This window comes from Balaenoptera ricei, chromosome 2 (assembly GCF_028023285.1).
Source record: "Balaenoptera ricei isolate mBalRic1 chromosome 2, mBalRic1.hap2, whole genome shotgun sequence".
Taxonomy (NCBI): domain Eukaryota; kingdom Metazoa; phylum Chordata; class Mammalia; order Artiodactyla; family Balaenopteridae; genus Balaenoptera; species Balaenoptera ricei.
In genome coordinates, this window is record NC_082640.1 from 143,537,381 (window position 1) to 143,562,924 (window position 25,544).

Below are 25,544 nucleotides of genomic sequence, written 5' to 3' on the forward strand. Positions count from 1 at the left end.
GTTTAAAATTATGGAAATTTTTCTTTGAAAGAAAGTGTTCCAGTCACTATTGCTACATAATAAATTACCTCAAAATATAGTAGCTTAAAATAACGGTCATTTTTAATATGCTTACGGATTCTGTGGGTCAGGAATTTGGATCGGGCACAAAAGGGCTGCATTGATTCTGCTCCACAATGTCGGAGAGCTCAGCTAAGAAGGCTTAAAAATTGAGGATGGGGCTTCCCTGGTGGCGCAGTGGTTGAGAATCTGCCTGCCAATGCAGGGGACACGGGTTCGAGCCCTGGTCTGGGAAGATCCCACATGCCGCGGAGCAACTGGGCCCGTGAGCCACACCTACTGAGCCTGCGCTTCTGGAGCCTGTGCTCCGCAACAAGAGAGGCCGCGACAGTGAGAGGCCCGCACACCGCAATGAAGAGTGGCCCCCACTCGCCGCAACTAGAGAAAGCCCTCGCACAGAAACGAAGACCCAACACAGCCATAAATAAATAAATAAATAAATAAATAAATAAATAAATAAATAAATAAATAAATAAATAAAATTGAGGATGATTCAAAGGCTGAAGGCTGGAATCCTCTGGAGGCTGCTTCACTCCCATAATTGGCACCTGGGCTGAGATGGCTTGAAGAGCAGGACCACTGACCAGAGCACCTACGTGTGGCCAGTCCACGTGGTTTGGCTTCCTCACGGCATGGCGGCCCCAGGGCTCTAAATGCAAGCATTCCAGCAGACAAGGCAGACGCTGAGTCACCTGTTCTGACCCATAACATCACTCCCACCACACTCCACTGGCTAAAGCAATCCAAAGCCCGCACAGATTCGAGGGGAGGGAGATACCACCTGGCGATGGAGAAGGGGCAGGTCACTTTGTAGAGGAACGTGTGAGATGGGAGTTATTGTTGCAGTTGTCTTTGGAAAAATACAATCTGCCACAAGGAGAAAAAATGCCAAAGTGATTCAAAATGTGCATTATCCAAGACATGAGTTGATAACTGGCAGGAAAAACTTAATCAAAATAAGCTCCTTGAAGGGATATGTATTTTGTCCAGGTTACAGACAACAACAATAGTGATAATGATAGTAATGAAATCTTACGGTGTTCACTATGTGCCAGACACTGTTCCAAGTGTCTATATTAATTCAGTTCATCCTCTGTGGAAAATGGGTTACAAAGAGGTTAAGTAATGAGCCCAAAATTATACAGCTAGCAATCAATAAAACCAAGCTTTGAGCCCTGGCAGTTCAGCTCCACTTGCTGCATGCTTTAACCACTCCCCTGTATCGCCTCTCCAGTCCAATGGGAAAAACAGGTGAAGTATAATTAAAAGCAAACTATAAATTGACGTTTACTTCTAGGCTATACTAGGGAATGGGGACTCATCTTTTTTGATTACCCAACACATGCCAGGTATTATGCTCTACATGTTACCTCTCTTAATTCTTACAATGACCCCATGAGGTAGGTGTTATTACTGCCATCTCTCAAAAGAGAGAATTGAGGTTCAGAGATATTAATTAACTTTCCCAAAGTCACAGAGCTGGCAAATGGTGGCCCTGGGATTGAAAACCAGATTTATCAATTTATTTGTTCAACTTATCTGTTCTTTCCATCTTTCCATAGCTACAGTCTACCTACTCTCAAGGGTTTTTGTGTAAGGGCCTGTTCAAAATAATTCACTATGGAGTCTTTTGCTTCCCAGTAGCATGGCATTTGGGGAATATAAATGAATGATGCAGAGCACCTAAAATCCCTTGGTCTGATTATGGAGCTTTGGGGACTAATATCGCAACATTTGTGCTGGTCTTTGCAAATTCCTGTTGAACATGACCCATGACTTTTATCTTAGGTAATAAGCCCGAATTCTGGAAGGATTTTTTTTCTCTCTCTCTCTCTAAGAAAATGCCTTATTGAATACCTGACATTTTCAAGAATTTATCCTTTGCCCTATCAGACCATTAAGTGAGCAGTAACTGCTCTGAAAGGTCTGTGTTTTGCTTGGTCTTCAGCTATAATGTGATAGGCACTCAACCATAACATTATGATTATGAAGCACTTAGGGAGGATGATATCTACAAGATGCTTTCTAAATATTTTCTCCTCTTGTGCTTCTCCCTCTAAGTCTCCAGTTCCAACTGTGCCGGCGCCCTTAGCTGATTCTAAAAGAGTTCCTTGAGCTGTCATGGGAGAAAGAGGCAATTTGATTTTAGCATCCAGAGATATGTGTATACTCTTCTTTATTCCATTAATGTGACTGACGGCTTCAGTCCTTGTGCCAGATTGCTCTTTTGACATGTTTCCTGTGCTGACAACTGATGTTTTAACTCACTCATGATCTGTGGATTCAGAGGGTTATGCTGTTTGCCCTTTTCTTCAACAACAAAAATGATATCAAATATATCATTGCTTAAAGACTGACATCATGCTTTCCTTGGCAAGGGCTTAGTGGACTTTCCTAGAGTTAATTCACAAAGCAAGTTGAGGGTTTTCAGTTATTAATGCTCTTATCAAGTTATAATGACATTATTTAGAATCATATCTGTTCTTAACGGGATAGAATTTAAACTGATGACAGGAGATGAAGGAGAAGTCACAGAGGTCTGAAACAGTTACAGAACCCACCAACGCAACATTCAGGCATCAGTACAAAGAGGAATCTAGTATGTGAATGATATTTCTTATCAGGATATAAAAGCCATTTGGATGTGTTTAGCTTAGTTCACTTTCTAGTACAAAAACTCCTTGACAAGGAGCCCTTTTCATCTTAGTGTATGTTTGGTGCCCAGCACATAGCGCATTTTAATTAGAGGTCTATTGAATTTTTCAGAATTATCTCAGAAACTTGCTCACAGGACTTTGTTTAAACTTGGAATCCCTTGTCAAAGAAACTCAAGCAAGGAAGGGCTGAATTTTTTATATGTGGCTCAAACCCCCCAACTCTCCAGCCCAGGGCTCTCCATTTGAAATCATCCTCAGAATTCAGTGGACTAAGGCACATTATATAATAACTGTGATTTACACATAGTCCCACTGGAAACTTTATTTATAGCTCACCTAATCACCTTGAGGGCTCCAGGACTGTTCACAGCACTTAGCACATATAGTGGACACTGAATACAATTTGCTGAACGATTGCAATGCCTGAATCATCCATTTTATTAGGAAAAGCTTTTCTATTAAGTTCCACTTTGGTCACAGAAGTTACTCATCAAGGTCCATTCTGGATGAAACAGCTGTTCTTTGCAAATATTTAAGATATGCACGCATTGGTGTTTGCCTCCCATTTTCTTTAGGGAGCGCTGGACGCAGTGGAGACCATACCCTTCATCTTTTGAGGCATACTAAATACAGTTTATCCAGATTAAAAATATGCACATAAGAAACAGAATTATCTTAACCTCATCATAAGAAAAAGAAATACTCAAGCTAGTTGAAATAAAGAGGAATTTATTTTAAGGGTCTGAAGAAATCCTATGAATCTAATAGTATAGCTGGGCGACTTATGGGAACTCTAACATCTTCAGGCAGGTCACTTCTCTTGGTCTTTCTCAGAACATTGTCTTTTCTTCTCTTTGCGTGTCAGCTTCATCTTTCCTGTGGAAACCAGTTTCTTCTACAGGCCTTTTAGGGTCTGCTTCCCCATAACTTCAGCTGTATCTAACTTTGCATTTAGCTACGTTTTAATTTTGGCCATAAAGCCAATTACATTACTAATTCTGTATGACGTTATTGCTCTGGAGACTAAAGTGTCAATTAATTCAGTCTCTATCTTTCAATTTCCAAAGTTTCTAGGAGAATTTGAATGGTCTTGCCTGAGTCACTTGCCCACTCTTGGTCTAATTACCAAGGGGACGAGTCATATGCCTTTAGGGCTGCTTAGCTAAAATGTTCTCCACAAAGGTGGAAAAGGTGGTAAAGGTGATGTGGGCAAGTGGAAATGGTGGATATATTGAGAACATGAAGCTTCAAAAAATCTGGTTTTGAAAGAAGGAGATACTTTTGATTATATTAATTGTCATGAGAACATATAAAATAAAAATGATAAAAATTCATTCTCATTTTTGTACCTAATACTACTTCATTTTTTATTGCTAAAATACATCTTCATCTCTGAATCTGCTATTTCTCTCCCACAAATTATCTTGAGAGGATAATTTTGTGAACTCTTGTCTTGTAGGCCCTACGTTAGAAGCCAAATAACAAGGATAAATTCTTCAAACATTTCTCGCTGCTTCTGGCAGTTTCATTTGTAATGATCACTTGGCCTAAATTAAAGTGAGGTTGAAGATAGTGGAAATCAAACTCCAGGGAAAAGACTGAAAAAACTGGGGATACTTTTTGAAGCTTAAGAAGATGAAAGAGATTGTAAGTAGTCTTGAACCTTTCTTTGATAATTTACTAATTTAAAAACTCTGCTTTTTTCAAAAATAACACATGATTTTATTGAAGAGCTAACTTTGGAAGCTATGGATAATCTTACGTCTTAAAGATTAAAATAAAGACTATCTAGAAACGTCTGTAAATTTGAACATTTAAAAAATCTTTAAATGGTGTTATTTTAATTTAATTGTATAAAATGTATAATGTTAATACCCTGTTACCAAGAGCTTGCTTCAATTCAGCCCCAAATAGCCCATCTACGCTAGACATGTTTACAGCACCTACCAGCATTTCAAGTACAGGTAAGCTGTGACAAAGTGAGAGAGTGGCATGGACATATATACACTACCAAACGTAAAATAGCTAGCTAGTGGGAAGCAGCCACATAGCACAGGGAGATCAGCTCGGTGCTTTGTGACCACCTAGAGGGGTGGGATAGGGAGGGTGGGAGGGAGGGAGATGCAAGAGGGAAGAGATATGGGAACATATGTATATGTATAACTGATTCACTTTGTTATAAAGCAGACACTAACACACCATTGTAAAGCAATTATACTCCAATAAAGATGCTAAAAAAAAAAAAAAAGAGAGAGAGAAAGAGCCATTGGCAGCCATGTTTCCTACCTTTTGACTTGTCTCACCACCACAGCTGACTGGACCAGGAAAGACGACCCAGCCTAAACCTGACCTGTAACCCCTGACCTGGTATTCAAAAAACGTGTTGAGCCAATCATATTCCCTCTCTCAAGAATGTGAACTAAGAACTGCCAAGTGAAGGAATTCAGGAAGTATTAGGAGCAGAGACTGAATCATTATAACATAGAGAGACTTGATTTTCAATGTGCACTGCAAAGTCAGAGGGAAGGAAATACGACTCAGCAGAGGAAACCCACCTTGAGAGAGAAAGAGGAAAACAGCAACACATCAGGAATCAGGTATCTTCTAAGGGATGGACAGCCCCCTGGTCCCTAGAGCTGCCCCAGTGCCATTTTTAATCCACGTGGAGACTTGCAGAAAAACCTCCCCTTTCTTAAAGTATCATGAGTGGCTCTCTATTTCCTGTAACTCAGAAAGTCTCACTTCAGCACCATCCTATCCTGGGTTCATAGAAAAGACCAAGGGCTGCCAACTTACCTTAGACAATGACACTTGATAATGATGTTCATGATACTGACATCGATCCTTTTAACAATGAAATTTGAGAAAATTTGGGGTTAGCAGCAAAGCAAAGCACTTGCATGTTGGCCTGCTTTCCCAGAGCAAGGAGCTTGGACCTCCCTCTCACCCAGGCTGATGTAGGCAACCTTAGCAGCTGGCTTAGGACTCAGCTACAGATGACACACCCACCAACAGAGAGATGACAAACTTGTGTTGCTCAGAGCTGACTGGACCATTCCAGTCCAGGGTCTATTGAGTGCAGATTTGGGGACAAACGGGATGCCTTTCCAGTCCCTGAACAAGCAGAGCGGTTCCTGGGCAAAGCCATGAACTCCTTTCCTTGGTGTGAGGGGTCAGAAGGGCACTGAAGTTGAAGCAAGCTGTACTGTACACTGTCACCCTGTGTACAGTAGTTACTCTGGTAGCTTGGGCAGAAGTCATCAGGGTAAAGCTAGATGTGCCAGTCCCTCTTTAAGAATACAGTCCAAGGGCTTCCCTGGTGGCGCAGTGGTTGAGAATCTGCCTGCCAGTGCAGGGGACACGGGTTCGAGCCCTGGTCTGGGAAGATCCCACATGCCGCGGAGCGACTAGGCCCGTGAGCCACAATTACTGAGCCTGCGCGTCTGGAGCCTGTGCTCCGCAACAAGAGAGGCCGCGATAATGAGAGGCCCGCACACCGCGATGAAGAGTGGCCCCCACTTGCCGCAACTAGAGAAAGCCCTCGCACAGAAACGAAGACACAACATAGCCATAAATAAATAAATAAATAAATAAACCCAAAAGTTAAAAAAAAAAAAAAAAAAAAAGAATACAGTCCACTCCTGAGTGGAGTGTATGTGTGTGTGGTGTCAAGGCAGTAGAGCAGTAAGGAAGAATGAGCCTCTAATCCTCTAATCACTGGTATTCTCTAGGAAAGAAATGGTTCTTTTGCACGCTCAGGGAGAGTGGTGGGTGCCTCAGATGGCCTCAAGAGCTTCAAGCTCTTACTAGAGGGTCAACCAGGATAGTTATGGTTCCTCCACATGGTATATTGTGGATAGGCACCTCTGGCCCTGTGCTTTTAGTCACTTTGGGACAAGGAAGTACTTCCAGTTAGTTAAATGGATATGGATACATGCTGGATATGGATACACGACAAAAACTGCTGCCGCTAATTGACATGTTAAAGGACATTCAGCCTAAATTGCCAATAGATATAAATTAAAATTTAAAAAATTTTAAAATTTAAACAGTTAAGAGGCACCATAGCATATGCATGGATTCTGGACCCAGATATTTTGGATCTAAAGCCCAGTTCCACTGCTTTCTACCTGTTTAACCTTGGTCAAAGCACTTAAATTCTCTATACCTCAATTTCCTCATCTATGTAGTGGGGATGATGATCATAGCACCTACCTCATTTGGTTATCGTGAAGACTAAATGCTTACTTGTATAAAGCCTGTACAACAGTGCCTGGCACATAATAAACATTCAGTCAACGTTATTGATTATTACCTACTGCACTTCAAGAATAAGCCATAGAGAGAGACTTATTGAAAGCCATGATGATCAAAACAAGTTCCTGTTTGACACTGGTTCTTTAACACTAAAAGAAAACCAAACGTTACCCATACCTTGTCCTCAATTATAGATGAAGAAGACTGAAGAATGAAAAGTGAAATTTTACACTAAAGGTGATGTCCCTCTCTAATTTGCTTTTTTAAAAAACAAAATTTGTGACTGAGTTGTTATGACTTCGCTGTCATTCTTTCTGCAGTAACACACAGGAGTAGCGTCCCTTGGCAGCCTTCCAGCAGTGTTTACCCTTCAGATGCTCTAGAACCACACCATGGAAACAATTCCAGTGGGCAGCACAGGGGTTGGCACGTAGCAGACGTTCACGGTCTATTCACTTACTTTAAGTGATTGAATGTCAATTTCTCTCCTGCCATTTTGACCTCAGCACCTCCTGTCTCAAAATCTTCAATAAGACTTCTCTTTTTCAAGTTTAAATTATTCATCCTATATTTCAAATCTTTCAGGGATCTCACCTCTTCCTTATCTCCTTTTATCTAGTTGGCCCCTTTTACTGCTCCCTGCTTACTTCAGTTAATATATCTTCTTTTGCTCTGTTCTTCTTACTCATTTTTATCACCCACATGGTACTAAATATAACTCCTTCTACACTTTAACATTTTGTTTACACTCAAATTTTGCTGCTTTCTCCCCATCGGAATTATAGTTGTAGTAGACAATTTAGAGGCGCTTTCACAGCTCGCCTCCTGTCTTCTCTAAAACTTGCTCCCATAGCAGTTATGTTTGAACTTCATGACCCTAACCGTTAACCCTTAACTGCCCAAGGGTGGTTTTGGTTTTTGTTTTAAGATGCTAAGTTTTGGGGTGTTTTGTTTTGCAGTAAAAGATAAGGGATTCAGGGCTTCCCTGGTGGTGCAGTGGTTAAGAATCCGCCTGCCAGTGCAGGGGACACAGGTTCGAGCCCTGGTCCGGGAAGATCCCACATGCCACGGAGCAACTAAGCCCGTGCGCCACAACTAATGAGCCCATGTGCCACAACTACTGAAGCCCGCGCGCCTAGAGCCGGTGCTCCGCAACAAGAGAAGCCACCAAAATGAGAAGCCTGCACCCAGCAACGAAGAGTAGCCCCTGCCCGCCACAACTAGAGAAAGCCCGCGCACAGCAACAAAGACCCAACACAGCCAAAAATAAATAAATTAAAAAAAAAGATAAGTGATACATCATTGTTCTCAAAAGTTGCTTCATAAAATCTCTAATTGTGAATTAAAAAATATGCTTTAGAGCTATAGTCATTTCAACTTAATAGTCGTATGATTTTATTATAAAAAATTATAGCGTACAAGAAACTTCTCTACTGAATATGATGTATACTACAAAACATATGGTAAGTCTGTGATAAATGCCAGAAAGATTATGATTTTTTAAATGCCTAGAGGAGGAGGGAGAGGGCAAGGGATTTGATTTTTTAAGAAGTTTTTTTCTAGCTTTCAGCATCTGCTGGCCTGGTCATAGAAGAGGATATAGTTAATAAAACGCTTAACATTTAATAAAATGTTTATAATTTCATAGAAGAAATAAATTTGGTTTGTTCAGTTAAGATTCTTTACATTCCTGTTGTGCATTTATGGCTTGTTTTTAGTCAACTGCCCATCTTTCTGTCATATTGACTTTAGCCAATGACAACACAGGGATTGAGCTCAAGAGGGGAAAGACCCCTTGTATATATGTGACCAGTATGCAAGCAAAGAGCAAGGTTAATAGGAACTTAAATTGACCAGGCAGGTGGATGTTTTATGAATTAACAGTTTTGATTTTGTGGGTCTTAAAGTGTTTAATTCCCCTTCCTCAGTAAAACAAACAAACAAACACCTCTCAACAAAGAAAATTCCAGGACTAGATGTCTTCACTGGTGAATTCTACTAAACAGTTAAAGAAGAATTAATACCAATCCTTTTCAAACTCTTCCAAAAAATTGAAGAGGAGAAAACTTTTCCAAACTCATTTTATGAGGTCAGTATCACCCTGATTCCAAAGCCAGAAGAAGGTGTTACAAGAAAAGAAAACTACAGGCCAATATTCCTGATGAATATAGGTGAAAAAATCCTCCACAAAATACTAGAAAACTGAATCCAGCTGCACATTAAAAGTCTCATAGTCCATGAACAAGTGGAACTTATCCCTGGGATGCAAGGATGGTTCAACATATGAAAATCAACCAATGTGAGACAGCATATTAACACAACAAAGGACAAAACTCTTATGATGATCTCAATAGATGCAGAAAAAGCATTAGACAAAACCCAACACCTTTCTTGATGGAAAAAAAAAGACTCAACAAACTAGGAATAAAAGGAAATTATCTCAAAGTAATAAAGGCCATAAATCCCACAGCTAACATTATACTCAATGAAAAACTGAAACATTTTCCTCTAAGATCAGAAACAAAAGACAGGGATGTTCACTCTTGCCACTTCTATTCAACATTTCTATTCAACTGGAAGTTCAAGCCAGAGCTATTAGGCAAGGAAAAGAAGTAAAAGGCATCCAAATCTGAAAAGAAGTAAAATTCTCTGTTCACAGATGACATGATCTTATATGTAGAAAATTCTAAAACTTCCACAAAAACATTGTTAGAACTAATAAACAAATTCAGTGAGGTTCAAAGACACAAAAATCAATATGTAAAAATTTGTTGTGTTTCTATACACTAACAATGAACTATCTGAAAAAGATAATAAGAAAGGAGCACCATTTGCAATAACTTCATAAAGAATAAAATACAAAGGAATAAACTTAACCAAGGAGGCAAAAGACTTGGACACTGAAAACTACAAAATATTAATGAAAGACATGAGAGAGGACACAAATGAATAGAAAGACATGGTGTGTTCATATATTGGAAGACTTAATATTGTTAAAACGTCCATACTACCCAAAGCAACCTATAGATTTAAAGCAATCTTTAGCAAAATCCCAATGACATCTTTTACAGAAATAGAAAAATAATCTTAAAATTCATATGGAACCACAAAGGACCCTAAATAGCCAAAACAATCTTAAAAAGAACAAAGCTGAAGGTCTCACACTTCCTGATTTCAAACATATTACAAATCTATAGTAATCTAAACAGTATGCTACTGGCATAAAAATAGACATATAGACAAATGGAACAGAATATAGAGCCCAGAAACAAACCCATGCATATACAGACAACTGACCTTCAACAAGGATGCTAAGAATACACAATGGGAAAGAAGAGTCTCTTCAGTACATGGTGTGGGGAAAATTGGATATCCACATGCAAAAGAATGAAATTGGACCCTTATCTTACACCATACACAAAATCAACTCAAAATGGATTAAAGACTTCAACAGAAGACCTGAAACTGTAAATTCTTAGAAGAAAGCCAAGGGGGAAATCTTTGTGATACTGATCTTGGCAATGGTTTCTTGGGTATGATACCAAAAAGCACCAGCAACAAAAGCAAAAATAGACAAGTGGGACTACATTAAATTAAAAAGCTTCTGCACAACAAAGGAAACAGGCAACCTATAGAATGGGGGAAATATTTGCAAACCATATATCTGATAAGGGGTTAATATCCAAAATATATAAGAAACTCATATAACTCAATAGCAAAAAACCAAATAACCCAGCTTAAAAATGGGCAGAGGTAATGAATAGACAATTCTCCAAAGAAGATAAGCAAATACAACACATATATGAAAAGATGTTGAACATCACTGTCATCAGGCAAATGTAAATCAAAATCACGAGATACCACCTCACACCTGTTAAGATGTTCATTATCAAAAAACCCAGAAAATAGCAAATGTTGACAAGGATGTAGAAACATTGGAACCCATGTGCCATGTTGATGGAGCTGTAAAATGGTGCTGGTAAAACAGAATGGAGCTTTCTCAAAAACTTAAAAATAGAACTACCATATGATCCAGCAACCTACTTCTGGGTATTTATTCAAAAGAACTGGAATCAGGATCTTGAAGAGATTTGCACTCCCATGTTCATTGCAGCATTGTTCACAATAGCCAAGAGGTGAAAACACCTAAATATCCATAGATGGATAACTCGATGATGTAGTACATACCTACAGTGAAATATTATTCAGCCATAAAAAGAAGGGAATCCTGTTATATGATATGTCATGGATGGACCTTGAGGACAATTTGCTAAAAAATAAGCCAGTCACAGAAGGACAATACTGCATGATTCTACTTATATGAGATATCAAAAGTTGCCAAACTTATGCAAGTAAAAAGTGCAATTTCTCAGAGCTGCGGGGAGGGAGAAACGGGAGATGCTGTTCAATGGGTATAAAGTTTCAGTCATGCAAGATGAAAAAGCTCTAGAGGTCTGTTGTACAACATTGTGCTTACAGTTAACAAAAGTCTACTGGACTCTGAAAGTTTTGTTGAGGGTAGATCTCATGTTATGTATTTTCTACCACAATTTTTTAAAAAAGTGAGTGCACCTCACAATAGCAATCAAAGAAATGCAAATAAAAATTATCACCTGTCACATTAGTGAGGGTTTAAAAATGCTACTGAGAGTTCCCTGAGGCAGGTTCTCTCTCATTTACTGATGGTTGCAGTATAACTTGGCAGGTATACTCATTTTGAAAAACAGTTTGGAAATATGCATGGAAGGGTCTTAAAAATGTTTATACCATTTGATGTAATAATTTTACTTGTAGGAAATTGTTCTCATGCAGTAATAATGAATATAAATATGTTCATTATTCAGAAGACCAAAAATTAGAAATCTTCCCAATGTTTTATAAGAGGGGGGATGGTTCATAGATACTGATACACATGATGGAACAACAAAAATGAAGTTTTAGCGACAAGAGAAAACTGCTCGCAATTGTAACGTTAAGTGAAAAAAGGGGGAATAACAAACTGTGTGAAAGGTGATTATACACAGTATTATCACACTATGTAAAAAAATTAAAAATAAAAAAGATGAAGGAAATAGATAAAAAATGTTATACAGGGTTGTTTCTGGGTAATGAGACTATGGATGATTTAAATAAAATAAGATTTTTAAAAATCCCTTTTTTCATGTCTTCCAAACTTCTGACAAGGAGCTCATATTACTTTCCCAATCAGGAATATATATATATATCTATATATGTGTATATATATGTGTATATATAGATATATATATATGTATGTATATAGAAAATTTAAAAATAAAATGTGATCTAAGTTTTCAAGAAAAAAATGACTGGTTTATCCAAACGTATTTTTTTAAAATAAATAAATAAATTTATTTATTTATTTATTTATTTATTTATTTTTGTCTGCGTTGGGTCTTCGTTGCTGCACGCGGGATTTCTCTAGTCGTGGTGAGCGGGGGCTACTCTTCGTTGCGGTGCGTGGGCTTCTCATTGTGGTGGCTTCTCTTGTTGCGGAGCACAGGCTCTAGTTGCACGGGCTTCAGTAGTTGTGGCACACAGGCTCACTACTTGTGGCTCACGGGCTCTAGAGAGCAGGCTCGGTAGTTGTGGCACACGGGCTTAGTTGCTCCGCGGCATGTGGGATCTTCCCGGACCAGGGGTCGAACCCGTGTCCCCTGCATTGGCAGGCGGACTCTTAACTACTGCGCCACCAGGGAAGCCCCAAACATATTTTTTGAGAGGATCTTCTTACTCTTTAGTCTTTGCAAACATAAACATGTAAGGTAGAATGGAGAGTGACTAAAAATTAGACTCTTTATTCTAGAAATACTGGAAGGCATTTGATTGATTTTATTTAAGACAAACATAAGCTTCTTCACTAAATCTTTTCATTTTAACTTAAAAGAGATAGACCTAACTGGGGGGGAAAAATCAAGAGGAAGCCTTACATTATTTATTTGTGAAGTTAACATATGGCCTTAGGTAGCCCAAGAAGTAGCATCAACTCCCTCTGGGATGCTGTGGGTGGTTCATCCTCTTCAGGAGAGTGGTTTCGGAGAGACACAAATGGAATGGCAAGCAGCGAGGGAAGGGTGGCGGTCTGCCCTGGCAGCCAGGTCAGTCAAACCCACCCTGGCTTTCAGTGGGTTGGCAGATGGCACAGCCAGATTGTCCCACCAGCCTGGAGCTACTAACTAAAACAATTACATTCAAGAAGAGATACATTCATGCTACAATCAGATTCCTAATATTAGCAGGGGATGGTGGGGGTAATGTTCTAACTGGCTTAAGTTGTGAACAGAAAACTCTAATGAGGGATGACAGAGAAAGGTGCAAGCTGGCTTTTATAGGGACACAAGCCATGGACTCTCTGAGAAAATCAAGTTTATGCCCCACTATTCTGTTCCCCTCCCAGCCCTGCCATTTGATTCCACTTGAGAAGTGTTTTTTGGTTCTTTTTTTTTACCTTCACTTACATATTTCCTTGAAACCAGACAAAGCAAATTTGGGGAACTTGGGCCCAATCTAGAAAACAGACATGGTTTTGGTGGGTCCATTCTGTGTTTAAAACAAAACAAAACAGAACTGGAATGAGTTGCCTATAGTTACAAGTTGGATTCGGCATAAAACACAGGATTTGCACTTTTAAAAAAAACTTAAATGTAGCAACAGTAAGCTGTTATTGTCACATGGCGGCAATTAGCTGGAGAGGAGTGACTGATGCGCCTCTGAGATGGCACAGTCTCACAAATTTGCCACAGTCCTCACTTGGCCCTTTTGCTCATTTGGATTTCCATTCCTGGTGCCTGTATGCATTCCTGAGGTTTTCAGGTGTCAGAATGATTCCCCAAACTGGTCTGTCAGCCCTGAATTGCCTAAGATAAAAAGCCTCCACTGCTACAAAATCTTGATTCAAAGCAACACTTCCTGTAAGTAACTCTGATAAAGACAGACCTGATGAAGAACTTTAAACAAGCTCAAAGACATGCAGGGAGAGCAGAAAGAGAGAGATGGCCCTCTGGAAGTCAGAGGCGTCCTGGGCAAACAGCTAGAATGGAGGTCCTGCAAAGACTGAGACATCTTACGGGTAACTCTCAGCCTAGTGTTTGGAACTTAGTAGGAGGTTAATACATGTTTGTTTCCATCTTCCTAAGAGCAGATGCAGAGCACAGCAAGGAGGAAATGGAGCCAGAATAGTGTAGTGCAATGCACAAAAGCACAGCATGCCAAGAGAGAAGGAGGGAGGGGGTAATCGCAGCCTAGAGAGCGGTAGCAGTGACAGAACAAGCCTGGAGAAGTTAGAATGACAGAGCCAGGTACTTTAATAACTGGGGACCTCGTAACCGAGGCATGATTCTGATAGATCTTTGCTAGCCACACATCTATAAGGTAAGTAGGAGCATGGAGTAGATAAATGAAGACATTAATCAGGCAGAAATTCAGACAGAAACTCACACCAAGACCCTAGTGATGAGAAAGCATTCAACCCTTTAGTGAAGGATTGTTGGTTAAAACTAACTACACACACACACATATTACAGAGAATATGTAAAATATGCAGAATAACTGTGTTCAGATGAAGTATAGAATTTTTATACTTAGGTGAAGTAAGTTGTTTAAAAATTTTTTGTGTGTTTGACTAACCAATGGTGTGGCTTTAGTTACTTTGAAATAATTTATTTCTAAAGCCGCAATTAAAAACAAATTCGTTACTAACTGAAGTAAAATTTCCTGCAGCATCTTGTCACTATAGTAATAACCTGTCAGAGAATGTTAGACAAAGGGTGCTGAACGGTGCAATGGAAGGTTACTGATGCAATTATTTCTTTTTCCTAGCCCTTTACTTAGGGTCATAGCCAACCAGTCAGTGTTTATACATAGGGTAGCTTTGCAGTATTTATTTCTTTAAAAATTATTTAACAGTCTTGAGAGGCAGTGACTGACAATAATATGCAGAGTTTCCAGTATGAGTGCTTAATAAATGCGAAAACAATAAAATCCTGTATGATGAGAACAGCAGTCAGTAAAGCTGTTATACTCTAAAATATTTTAAAGCCATAGTAGTAACTATTTAGAAAAGCATAAAAAGCAAACAATGCATTGGCTAAATTATGATAATAAAGGAACTTTTATATCCACTAAAAAGTTGACCCAAATAATTTCCTCTTAAATTCCTTAGGGGACTGAGAGAAAGTATGGGAAAGCGGACAGGGTATGGATTAAAAAAAACCCCCAAAAACCCCAACAACAACAAAACATTTTTTTGGAACCATGTGGAACTCTGCTGACGACAAACCGGGTTGTTACATCCTGCACCATGGCAGTGTGCTCCAAGTGCCTTCAAGACTCCCTCTAATCCAGTGCCAATTGGCGAACCCCTCCAAATTTCTAGACGTCTTCAAGCTCTTAAGGACTTGGTTTCGGAAGAGGAGGCACCCAGGTGCGCGTGTGCGACACCTCCGGATGTGTGCCGCGACACAGTGACACCGGGAAAGCAAATGCTCTCATACCCCGAGAGCAAGTTCTTTATTTACAGCTAACTAACCTGGGAAACTAGGCTAGGCTTGGGAACCTTGACCGCTGTGCTTCCGGGATCCTGCGCAGCCTTCAGCCGCTGGAGAACTCGGCGACCAGGGCTGAGGACCTCGCGCTGTTAAGTTTGGGAAAGGAAGCGAGAAAAAAAAAAAAATAGAGCTGCTCCTTTAAGAACTTCCTTTCCCTTTTACTCTATGTTTACATAACACCAGGGTGATCCACCGCGGGGCCCAAGGGGGGGCGGGGAGGGGACGTGGGCGGCCCCACGCGCCGGGGGAGGGGGCGCCGGGTGGGCGGGGGGGCTCCGGGCTTCTCGCGGAGGGCGGGGCGGCTCCCACCTGCCCGCGCGCCCGCGGGGCGGCTCAGCGGTCCGGCCCCCGCCCCTCCCCCGCCCTCTGCCCCCGCCCCTCCCTAGCTTTCTCGCTCTTTCCCTTCCTCCCTCCCGCGGGGCTTCGGCGGCGGTTGCTGCTGCGGCGCTCGGCGCGGGTAGGTCCCCCTGCTGCTTGGTTCCATTTGTTGCCGAGTCCGGCTCGGGGCAGCCGCGCTGCGCGGAGCTCCGGAGAGCCCGGCAGGGCAGCCGCGCAGCCACGACGGAGCAGCCGCGGGATTGGCCGCCCCGCGCCCCCTTCGCCGCCGTGCCCTTCCCCGGCGCGCTCACTCCCTTCTCGGGATGGGATTGTAGCGGCGGCGCGGACTCGGCGGGGGTCGCGGCGGAGGCGACGGCGGCGGCGGCGGCGGCCGAGCAGGGCTCCATGTTTTCCCCCGGCCAGGAGGAGCACTGCGCCCTCAACAAGGAGCCGGTGAAATACGGGGAGCTGGTGGTTCTGGGGTGAGTCCGGGGGTCCCCGACCCGGGGAGCTTGGGGGCGGGCGGCGAGCACTCCGGGCTGGTGGCAGCAGCGCGCCCGCATCCCCGAGCAGGGCCAGCGGGGTGGCTCGGGGGCTCTGTGGGGATCGCCAGGGCGCTTGGGCCGGCGCGAGCGGCTCGGAGGGCTGGGACGGCGGGGGCGGGGAGGCGCGCGCGGGGCGCTGCGGCGGGCACCGGGATGCGCTATCCGCGCGGAGGACGGTGGCGAAGGAAGTGGCGGATCGCGGCCAGCCCGGGGCGGCGGCAGCGGCGGGGACTGGGGCGACCCCGCGCCCCGCGGGGCTCAGCGTTCGGGGACCAAGTCGTCGGCGGTACCGCAGGGATAGGGGCTCGACTTCCCTGCGCGCCCCGGGCTGGGTAGCGGGGGTAGTGGCCAGGGCTGAGGCACCGCCGTCGCAGGCACCACGCGGTGTCCGAGGACACCCCCCCCACCACCACCTTGGCGAAGCTGAGAGGCCCCCGGGGGCCCTCTGCCCCCGCTTACTGTGAGCCCGGGGCCCGGAACTCCAGGCGCGGCACCGCCGCCTCGGCCTCGGCGGGCAGTGGGATCCGCGCGGGGGGCGTCCGCGGGCAGCGCTTTGCATATTGTTATGGTGACCGCCACGGGCAGCCGCGGCCCGAGGGCACTGAACTGTCTGTGACTCGGCCGGGAGTGTCCCGGAGTGGGCAGGAACGCCGCTGCCCCCCACCCCGGGCTCCCGGGCACGGGGCCGCATCCCTTTCGTCCCTCGGTCCTGGGATTCGGCCTCGCAGATGTTCTCCCAGCGGCGGGGAGCTCGCCAGCTTCACCCGCCTCGACTCCCTCTCCGCTTGTGAAAACCACATTTTGAAGATAGTAATTATCTACAGTCGTTAAACGGCAGCAATTAGAGACTTCATCTACTTCCTGAGTTTCCTTGTGACATTTCTATTGTTTACCCTTAATAAGCCAGGAGAAAGGCTTCGCCGGGATTAAAGCAGGGTAAAGTGGGCAGTGAAAGGGGAGCGGAGCGGGGAGGGGAGAGTGCGGGGAAACTCGGGAGAAGGAGCAACTTGGGTTTAGTACTGGAAGAGAAAGGATTATTTTTTCCTTTGGATCTGTCACTCCTGAGAACCCGCGCTTTTGTCCTTCTCTCTTGAAAGACCTGTATTCTTAACATTATGGGTGCTGAAAGGTAGGCTTAGCACGCATGCGAAGAGTCACGGGTATGGAAAAACTCAGGGCACTCTGAAAAATGTGTTTTGATAACTGAATACCTTGAAGTAAGTGCCGACTTAAACATAATTTTAAAAAGAAGAATTTTTAAGAGGAGCTTCCAGACACAGCTCAGCTCTAAGTTGTCCAGTCCTCCTTACCTTGTTGCTACGGTATTAGGTGGAATATCATTGGAAATCTCATTACCTATTTGGAAGCTGTTTGCAGATAAGCATTTTTCTCACCTGCATCTAATTGCACTTAAAAGACAGATATCAGGGTTCACTGGAAGGAGAGAGGAATGGGAGGAAAAAAGCCAGAGTTTAGCTTGTTTTATGTAATCTCAACCCAGCCTAATTTTGTGCAGTTTGGTTTTGTTTGTGTGGCTGGCTTCAGAGTATGTTTAACATTGTGAACCTGACACGAAAGATTAACTTAGGCCAGGACTTTATTTCATTATTTCCTTTTGAGGAAATCGTTGTTGAGATGTTTCATGAAAGCAGTGTGTGAATGGGCCTGGAGAGGGTTTTGTGTTCACAGCTGGAAGTGCAGGGCATTCCAAAGCCCTGAAAGGGATTTATACCCTGGATTGTCCTAGTATCACAGGCTTACTCTAAAGTAGACTATCTAAATGCGTTGCCAATTGCATGTGCTCTGTCCTTTGAGAATGCTTTTCCAGGAGACACGTCGTATGACAGAGTTGGCACTTACATCAATACTTTGGGCCACTCAGCAGTTATTTGTGCACCTACTACGTGCCAGCACTGTTTAGGCATGCCGGCTCCAGCAGTGAACAAGGAGGTTTCATTTTAGTGTGGAGTGGCAGGTATAAACAGGAGGAAACATGTAAACAAAGGAATAATAAATGGCAATTTTGGGTGCTGCCGAGTTCTCAGCAGAAGTGGGTTAGCTTGGGAAATGTCTGTTGTAGGCAGGTCTTGCTTCTTTAGCTGGGAGGTCAGGGAAGGTGTCTATGAGGACGTGAAAGGTGAGTTGAGACCAGGTTCTGAGAAGATGCTCGTCTGGTTTTTTAATACTTCAGAAGAATTGTGGCCTTTTTCTGTTTTTGAGAGTAGTTTTCTGACTCTCTAGCGATATTGAACACATTTGAAGGATGCGGGGGAAATGGTGAAAAGGTAGGTAGACTTTAAAGAGACCCTTATTAATCATTATCCTACCCTTAGGACTTGAGACAGGGCCCTCCCTCTTAAAACAGCAGTAACGATCAAATAAAAATTATTACCAGATTTGCATGTCTGATCATCTAGAAGATAAATAACGGCAGAGAATTCTAGTAGATTTTCTTATTGATAAAATTAACCTTGAGATCTAAAAATGCCCAATATTGATATTGATAGAAGCTTTTTGCTTATAAAATACAGTGCGTTTTTCATTTAAAAAATTAAAGAAACTGTTGTGTGGTAGCCCTTTTTGTTCGCTTCTAAATTTCATAGTAAAATGTTGCGAAGAGGTCCTGGAGAGCAGACTGAGGAGCTATATATGTATATGTCTATATCCATATATAAATGCTTCTGCGTCTTTTCGTGCTTTACACAATATTAAGAGAATTGCCAGCTAGTTAGGATTTAAGTAGGGTCATCATTTTCTTGGCTGATTGGTAGAATTTAATTATTTCATGATTTCAACCAGTGAATGCAGCGTAGCCACAACTCTTTGTTGCGTCCATTATGTAATGGAAGGCAGAGAAAAGGACTGGTCTACCTGTCAGGTCTTTTTCGCTGTTAATTTTAAACCTGGCTAAAATGTTAAAGTTGGGGAAGTGTGTCAGGATTTGAGAGGCAGTTCGGTATAGTTCGTGAGGAGAGGATGAACCAGCAGTCAGGAGACCTGGATTGAATTCCTTTCTTGCCCACTGGCTTTGTGATAGTGGCTTAGTCCCTTACGCTCTCTCTGTTTCTTTAGAAATAATGAAATATGATTGGATTAGGTAGTTGTCAAGGACCTTTCTGGTTCATACCCTGTCATATTGTTCATTGGCTGAAATGTTGAAAACATATAGTTAACATAGTCTAGGTAGCCCAGCATGTGTTGATTTTGTATATTCTTAAGGTGATGGTGTTAGAATTCGAGTGGGAACTGTGTTTTAATAGCAGAAAAGATTGATGCTGTGATTACTTTTTTGGAAGCAGAGATGTGCAAAACAGGCATCTTTTAGAGTGGTAATGGTATACGTATATTTGGTACATTGGTGTTAGGTTGTACATGAGGGTGTTCAAAATTTGGTAAAACTTTCTGTTGCAAGTTTAAGGAAGGCAGTGATGTTTTGAAATTAAGCTCAGTGGGCTGAAATAATCAACATAAGGAAGAGATAATCTGATGCTGAAATTTTAGAACTGGAAGGGCCCTAAGAGGTCATAGTACATGTTCAGCTCTTTAATTTTACTGATGAAGCAACTGAGGCTCCCGGAAGGAAGGGGATTTGTTCAAGTGCATAGTTGAGCTGGATCACTACACTGCCGGATAACCGTTTCCCCACTTCAGGGCAGAGTCCAGCAGTGCTGTTAGCAGAGTCCAGTCAGTTCCTCAAAGCTTCAATTTTTTTTTGTAACTTGCATGAGGGGAGCCGAATCTCTTTCTGGATTCAATTTAAAGCATGCAGCTCTCTTGCTGACTAATGGCCCATCATGGTTTCTGGAAAAATATTGCTGACTCTTAGTTCCCCTCACCTCACAGTTGAATGCATAATGCATTTTGCAAGACTTTCTTTTTCATTTGAGGCTTCACGAAATATATTTTTATTGGCTCTCTCATCCAGAGGTTTTTAACCTAGGGTCCACAGATGGAATCCAGGGAGCCCTTGAACTTAGATGGGGGGAAAGTCATCTTTATTTTTACTGTATTCAAACTGAGATTTAGCATTTCACTCCATTATGTGTATAGGCAACAGATAGACCTGCTGCTAGATTCGTTAATACATTAATCCAGAAGTACATATATTATTGTATCACAACTTAAAACTATCTTGATAACCAAGTATGATTGATTCCATTTTTAATCCTTTGTATTGTATACTATCTTGATAACCAAGTATGATTGATTCCATTTTTAATCCTTTGTATTGTATTTTATGCATTTAAAAATATTTTTCTGGACTTCCCTGGTGGCGCAGTGGTTAAGAATTCTCCTGCCAATGCAGGGGACTCTGGTTTGACCCCTGGTCCGGGAAGATCCCACATGCCGCGGAGCAACTAAGCCCGTGTGCCACAACTACTGAGCCTGCGCTCTAGAGCCCGTGAGCCACAACAGCTGAGCCCACGAGCCACAACTACTGAAGCCCACGTGCCTAGAGCCTGTGCTCCACAGCAAGAGAAGCCACCACAATGAGAAGCCCGTGCACCGCAACGAAGAGTAGCCCCCGCTCGCTGCAACTAGAGAAAGCCCACGCGCAGCAACAGACCCAATGCAGCCAAAAATAAATAAATAAATAAATAAATAAATTTATTAAAAAATTTTTTTTTCTGAAAAGGGCTCAGTATACTTTACCAGACTGCCAAAAGGATCCTTCGCACAAAAAAGGGTTAAGAATTTCTACAGATATGACTCAAAAATATTGTAATTGAAACTGACCAAGATCTACAAACAGCTAAAGGTCAGGGGTACGTGCCTATTTCCCTTTGGATTGTGTAGCATTTTATCAGGTAAGACAGAGGACTGTTGCTGGAAGAGTTTATGGTCTTTAGTTTTTGAAACAAGCAGCTCCGATTTCTAGTTGCCCATTTTTGTCTTAACCTTGGCATTTTGCCTTGACCCCTCCCCTTGGTAGTAATAAGAAACCTTAATATACATCGTAACACTTTTCCTTTTCTCATCATCCTCTCTAATTTGGGCCCAGACATCAAACACTAGTGTCCTTTATAGACTAAAAGCTCTTTGAACTTAAAAAAAAGAAAATAAATCAAAATCTTTGCTGTCACTCAGCGTGTAGGGTGATCTGTAGAGCTCATCTCTGTTTGTGTGGATGGAGTGTCTACTTCTGTAGGCTATTAAGGGTCATGATGTGACTGGCTTTGAGTTGCTATATTTTCCTTTACTAACTTTAGCCTTGTTTGGAGTATGTGGCTGTCTGTGTGGTTTCTTGTCTGGCTCTCTCAGATTTATTTGTTTCTCTCTTTAACACACCAAGCCTGAAACCTTCATTAGGACTTTCCGTTTTCAGTTGTATTTCATCATATGATCAATATTTGGGGATGCTTTAGGTAAACAAAAGTAAAACCAGGTTGATACAGGTTCCAGCCCCTTTACCAAAACATATTTTATCAAAAGGATAAAACATGTACACAGAAAAGACCAAAAAACCAAAAACATGCCAGTTGCTGTATTTGAGGGAGACCAGTATTGTCACATTGAGGCAGTGGTTTTGTGTCTGTTGTGTGGGGATCAGCAAGGTGGGGCCATAGATTGTCTTTGGAATGGAGACAGTAGCTCTTGATGGAGCTCCTTGGTATGGGAGAAAAATAACTGAAAAGGAATTTCTGACATCTTTTGATTTAGCTAAGGGTTTCCCCTGGGGTGAGCAGAATCTATAAGAAGAAAGTCAGTCGAGGGTAAGAATGATTCTGTTAATAGTTCTTATTGAGCTTACTGTCACTTTTATCTTCTGGAAAATAAAAATAACGAGAGCAGGAAGTGCTTCATATTTGTTAGCTTTGTCTAAATCAGCTCTTCTCAGCCACCTTAATATGTGATGATCAGTTTTGAGGTACATGGCCGGTAATTTATGACACGTAATAAAGTGTGGATCTTTCAAATGATTCCAAAATGTCCCGTTAATAACGTGATTTTACCCACTCTCATCTGCTATGTTTTCCCAAGTGGGAGAGAAAGGGGTGGAGTTACATCAGGCAAGCCAGGAATTTATTCATTCAACAAATATTTATTGGGATTGTGCTCTTCCAGGCATGGGGGATACAGCAAGACAAGGCAGACACGTGAATTGCTGTCTTATTCTTGTCACAGCCCTTTAGGGAACAGCTAGTACAAATACACAGTTCATTTATTTATTCCACAAATATTTGAGCATCTGCTACGTGTCGGATGCTGTCCTTGGCGCTAAGGGATGTAGTGGTGAACAAGACAGGTATCATCTCTGCCGCTGTGGATCCTTCATAGAAAGCAGTTTAGAGTATAAGCTGTGACGGGGGGCACATTGACAGTGTCACCTAACCATGTGCCAGGATGAGAAGGGGATAGCCAGGTGGAGGTAGAGGAAAAGATTGCTCTAGGAGGAGGAGTATTCTTAGACCCAGAGATGAGCACACATGCTCCTTTGAGGAATGGAGAAAAGCCCCGAATGACTAGAAGAGAGTGGTTGGAATACATAATGTGAGAGATGAGGGTGGGAGGGCAGGTCCAGCAGGATTCGGGACTTTATCCTAAAGGCGTGGGAGACTGTAGCTGGATTTGCAGCTCTGAAACTTGGAGTGGAGAAAGCACTTCTGCAAAGAGGGCTGCAGCAGCACGGGTGGAAGGAGAAGCCCAGGCAGGGAGGGACCGGGGCGTATGGGAGCCCGCTGCTGTCTGGGTACCAGTTTCTGGTTCCTGTCTCTCATGAGGTCCAGTTGCACCCACTGTCCAGGGTTGCAAGTGACCAGCCACTCATTCAGTGACTCAAAAATACTGACTGAGGACCAGCACTGCCCCAGACGCTGGGCTGCATACGGTAGTAGTGAGACAGACAGCCCCGCCTGCAGGGAGCTCACCTGTCAGTGGGAGGGATGGGTGGTGCAAATGAGTCAGCATGTAGGTAGATGCAGCATTTAATTTCGGAGAGTGTCAGGAGGAAGATGAAGCAGGATAAGGGGAAGAGAGTGCTTATTGTGTGTGGGGGGAGCTAGCCAGGTCAAGTGCTGGGGATAAGGTAGTGGGAGCCCTTGTAGACAGGGAAGTCAGGGGAAACTTTACTGAGAAAGTAACCCTGTATCCTCTGAGAGCCCTCCATCTTTTTCAGTTTTTATTTACTTTTTTCCAGTTTAAGCCACCCTGAGTGGGTTTCACTCTTACGGCCAAAGGATTCCGAGTATTCTATTAGTTAAGGAGGCAGAGTATGTAAACCATTTACCAAAGGGAAAATAGAAGTGAAAACAAGTAGAAGGACATACATTTAATGTCCCTAGATACACACAGGGTTCAGTCTAGGGATTGTGCTGCTCGCTACGTGCCCAGAGTGGTAATTGCATTCCCCTAGAGCTCACTGAGAAGATCTGCTCCTCCCTCCAAGAAGAGTTTACCCTTTGAGGACAAGGGGTGACTTCTACCCCCCTTGGAGAGCGAGGTACTCCTTTTCAGGTGCCTAGGAGGTTGGATTTCTCTGGCACACTGCAGCGGCCTGCTCAGCTCAGAGGTGTCTCTGGGGCTCGGTGACTGTTTCTCGATTTGGAAGGCACGCAGATTCTGATTCTGTAGCACAGCTGCAGTTTTGTAAACAGTCCTCCCAACCGTAAGGGCCTAAGTTAAAGGCTCCCTGCGATACTAAACATGTACTTTACTGACATCAGATATTGCTGTTTCAACTTTTGTTTTTCTTTTTGTCAGTCACCTAACAGTCATTTTGTCACCTGCAGAAAGTTCTGCCTTGAAGGGAAGCAGGCCGTCTGTTCCCATTCCACCAGCTGCTCGGAGCTGCGTTGCAGGGCGCTAGGGTGGTGCCGGAAGGCCGCGGTCATTAGTGCCTACTAATGACTAACGACGGCTGGGGGGTACAAGCCTCTTGGATGACAGACCTAATAAATATGCATTAGGGGTATTTTCAGCAGCAGGTTTAAGACTACTGCAAGTCATTCTCGATTGAGGTTTTATTTCCAGCCGTCCACATAATGCTTCTCACTTGCAAACACTTAACTCCGTTCGTACCCTGCTTTTCTTGCTCTGTGTTTAGGATAAGAATCATTATTTCAAGCTTCGTGCTCCCATTCTAATTAGTACTGGTTTAGCAGAATCCAACCAAAGCAGGCAGTTGTGTGTTTGGCTTCCAGGCTGTTGGTATGAAACGGCTATTTACCAAGTCCCTTCGAGGAGCCTCCGAGGCCCCTCCTCCTTTCCGGTCCATACCTGGCCTTCTCGTGCTTCCTGCTACACAGTTGTGGAGCGCTCTAATTACAATCAGAACTTGTGATGGGTGAGCAGTGAGGGTTTTCTGGACCGCTCGATTGATGAATCGATGACCCTGAGGAAAGGCCCTTTTTGCACAAGGACCACAAACACAAAGAAGTGTGCTTCTTGCCAGATCCCAGAAACTTACAGACTGGGTCCTTGCTGTGGTACTTGAGACTGCATTAGGGTTTGGGTGCTTTTGTGTTTACATGCTCTTGGGTAGAATTCAGAATGGAGTCTGTAGTTTTGCTCTATGGCTATTTGTATAGCGTATGCAGGAGAGCTATTGGAGCGAACAGATAACTGTACTATGTGTGTCAGCAGTTTATGCTTCTCAACATAAACTACTTGAGAACTATTTTCACATTCTTGAACTATTTTCACATAATAAGCATTCAATTGTTTGACTCTGTAAACCATTCAATGAAAGAGTTATATCTAAAGGCCATGTATTGAGGTGGACATTACCCAACTTTCCCAACAGGATTTGCAGCCAGTTGGAGGTCAGATAAGAGAACTCAGGGTTTTAACTTAGTCCCACATTCTTCCTCTGTCATCTTCAAATACAGCCAGCGTGCTGGACCTCTCTCAGGAGGTGAATCCCCTCCCCTTGCATCTGAGTTTTGTGATTTGCTTTGACCAGTCTTTGTGACAGAGGTCTGTGACTTTTGGATGTTGCCTTAAGGGGTGTTGTAGCTTCTGTTTTTGTTCTCTATATTAGTCTGCTGGGGCTGCCATGACAGAATACCACAGGCTGGGTGGCTTAAACAACAGAAACTTATTTTCTCATAGTTTTGGAGGCTGAAAGTCCAAGGTCAAGGTGTTGGCATGTTGGGTTTCTCCTGAGGCCTCTCTCCTTGGCTTGCAGATGGCTGTCTCTCGCT

General features: G+C 42.9%; 1 protein-coding gene across 2 annotated transcripts in view; it reads left to right on the forward strand.

Annotated features, from left to right (window-relative positions):
- Nucleotides 1-15,972: 15,972 nt before the first annotated feature.
- Nucleotides 15,973-25,544, forward strand: part of PELI2 (pellino E3 ubiquitin protein ligase family member 2) — a 211,150-nt gene continuing 201,578 nt past the window's right edge. For both annotated transcript variants that reach the window (XM_059914292.1, XM_059914294.1), the window contains exon 1: nt 15,973-16,338. In XM_059914292.1, the coding sequence (XP_059770275.1) occupies nt 16,262-16,338 (77 nt within the window). In that variant the 5' untranslated portion in view covers nt 15,973-16,261. The remainder of the gene's footprint in view (nt 16,339-25,544) is intronic.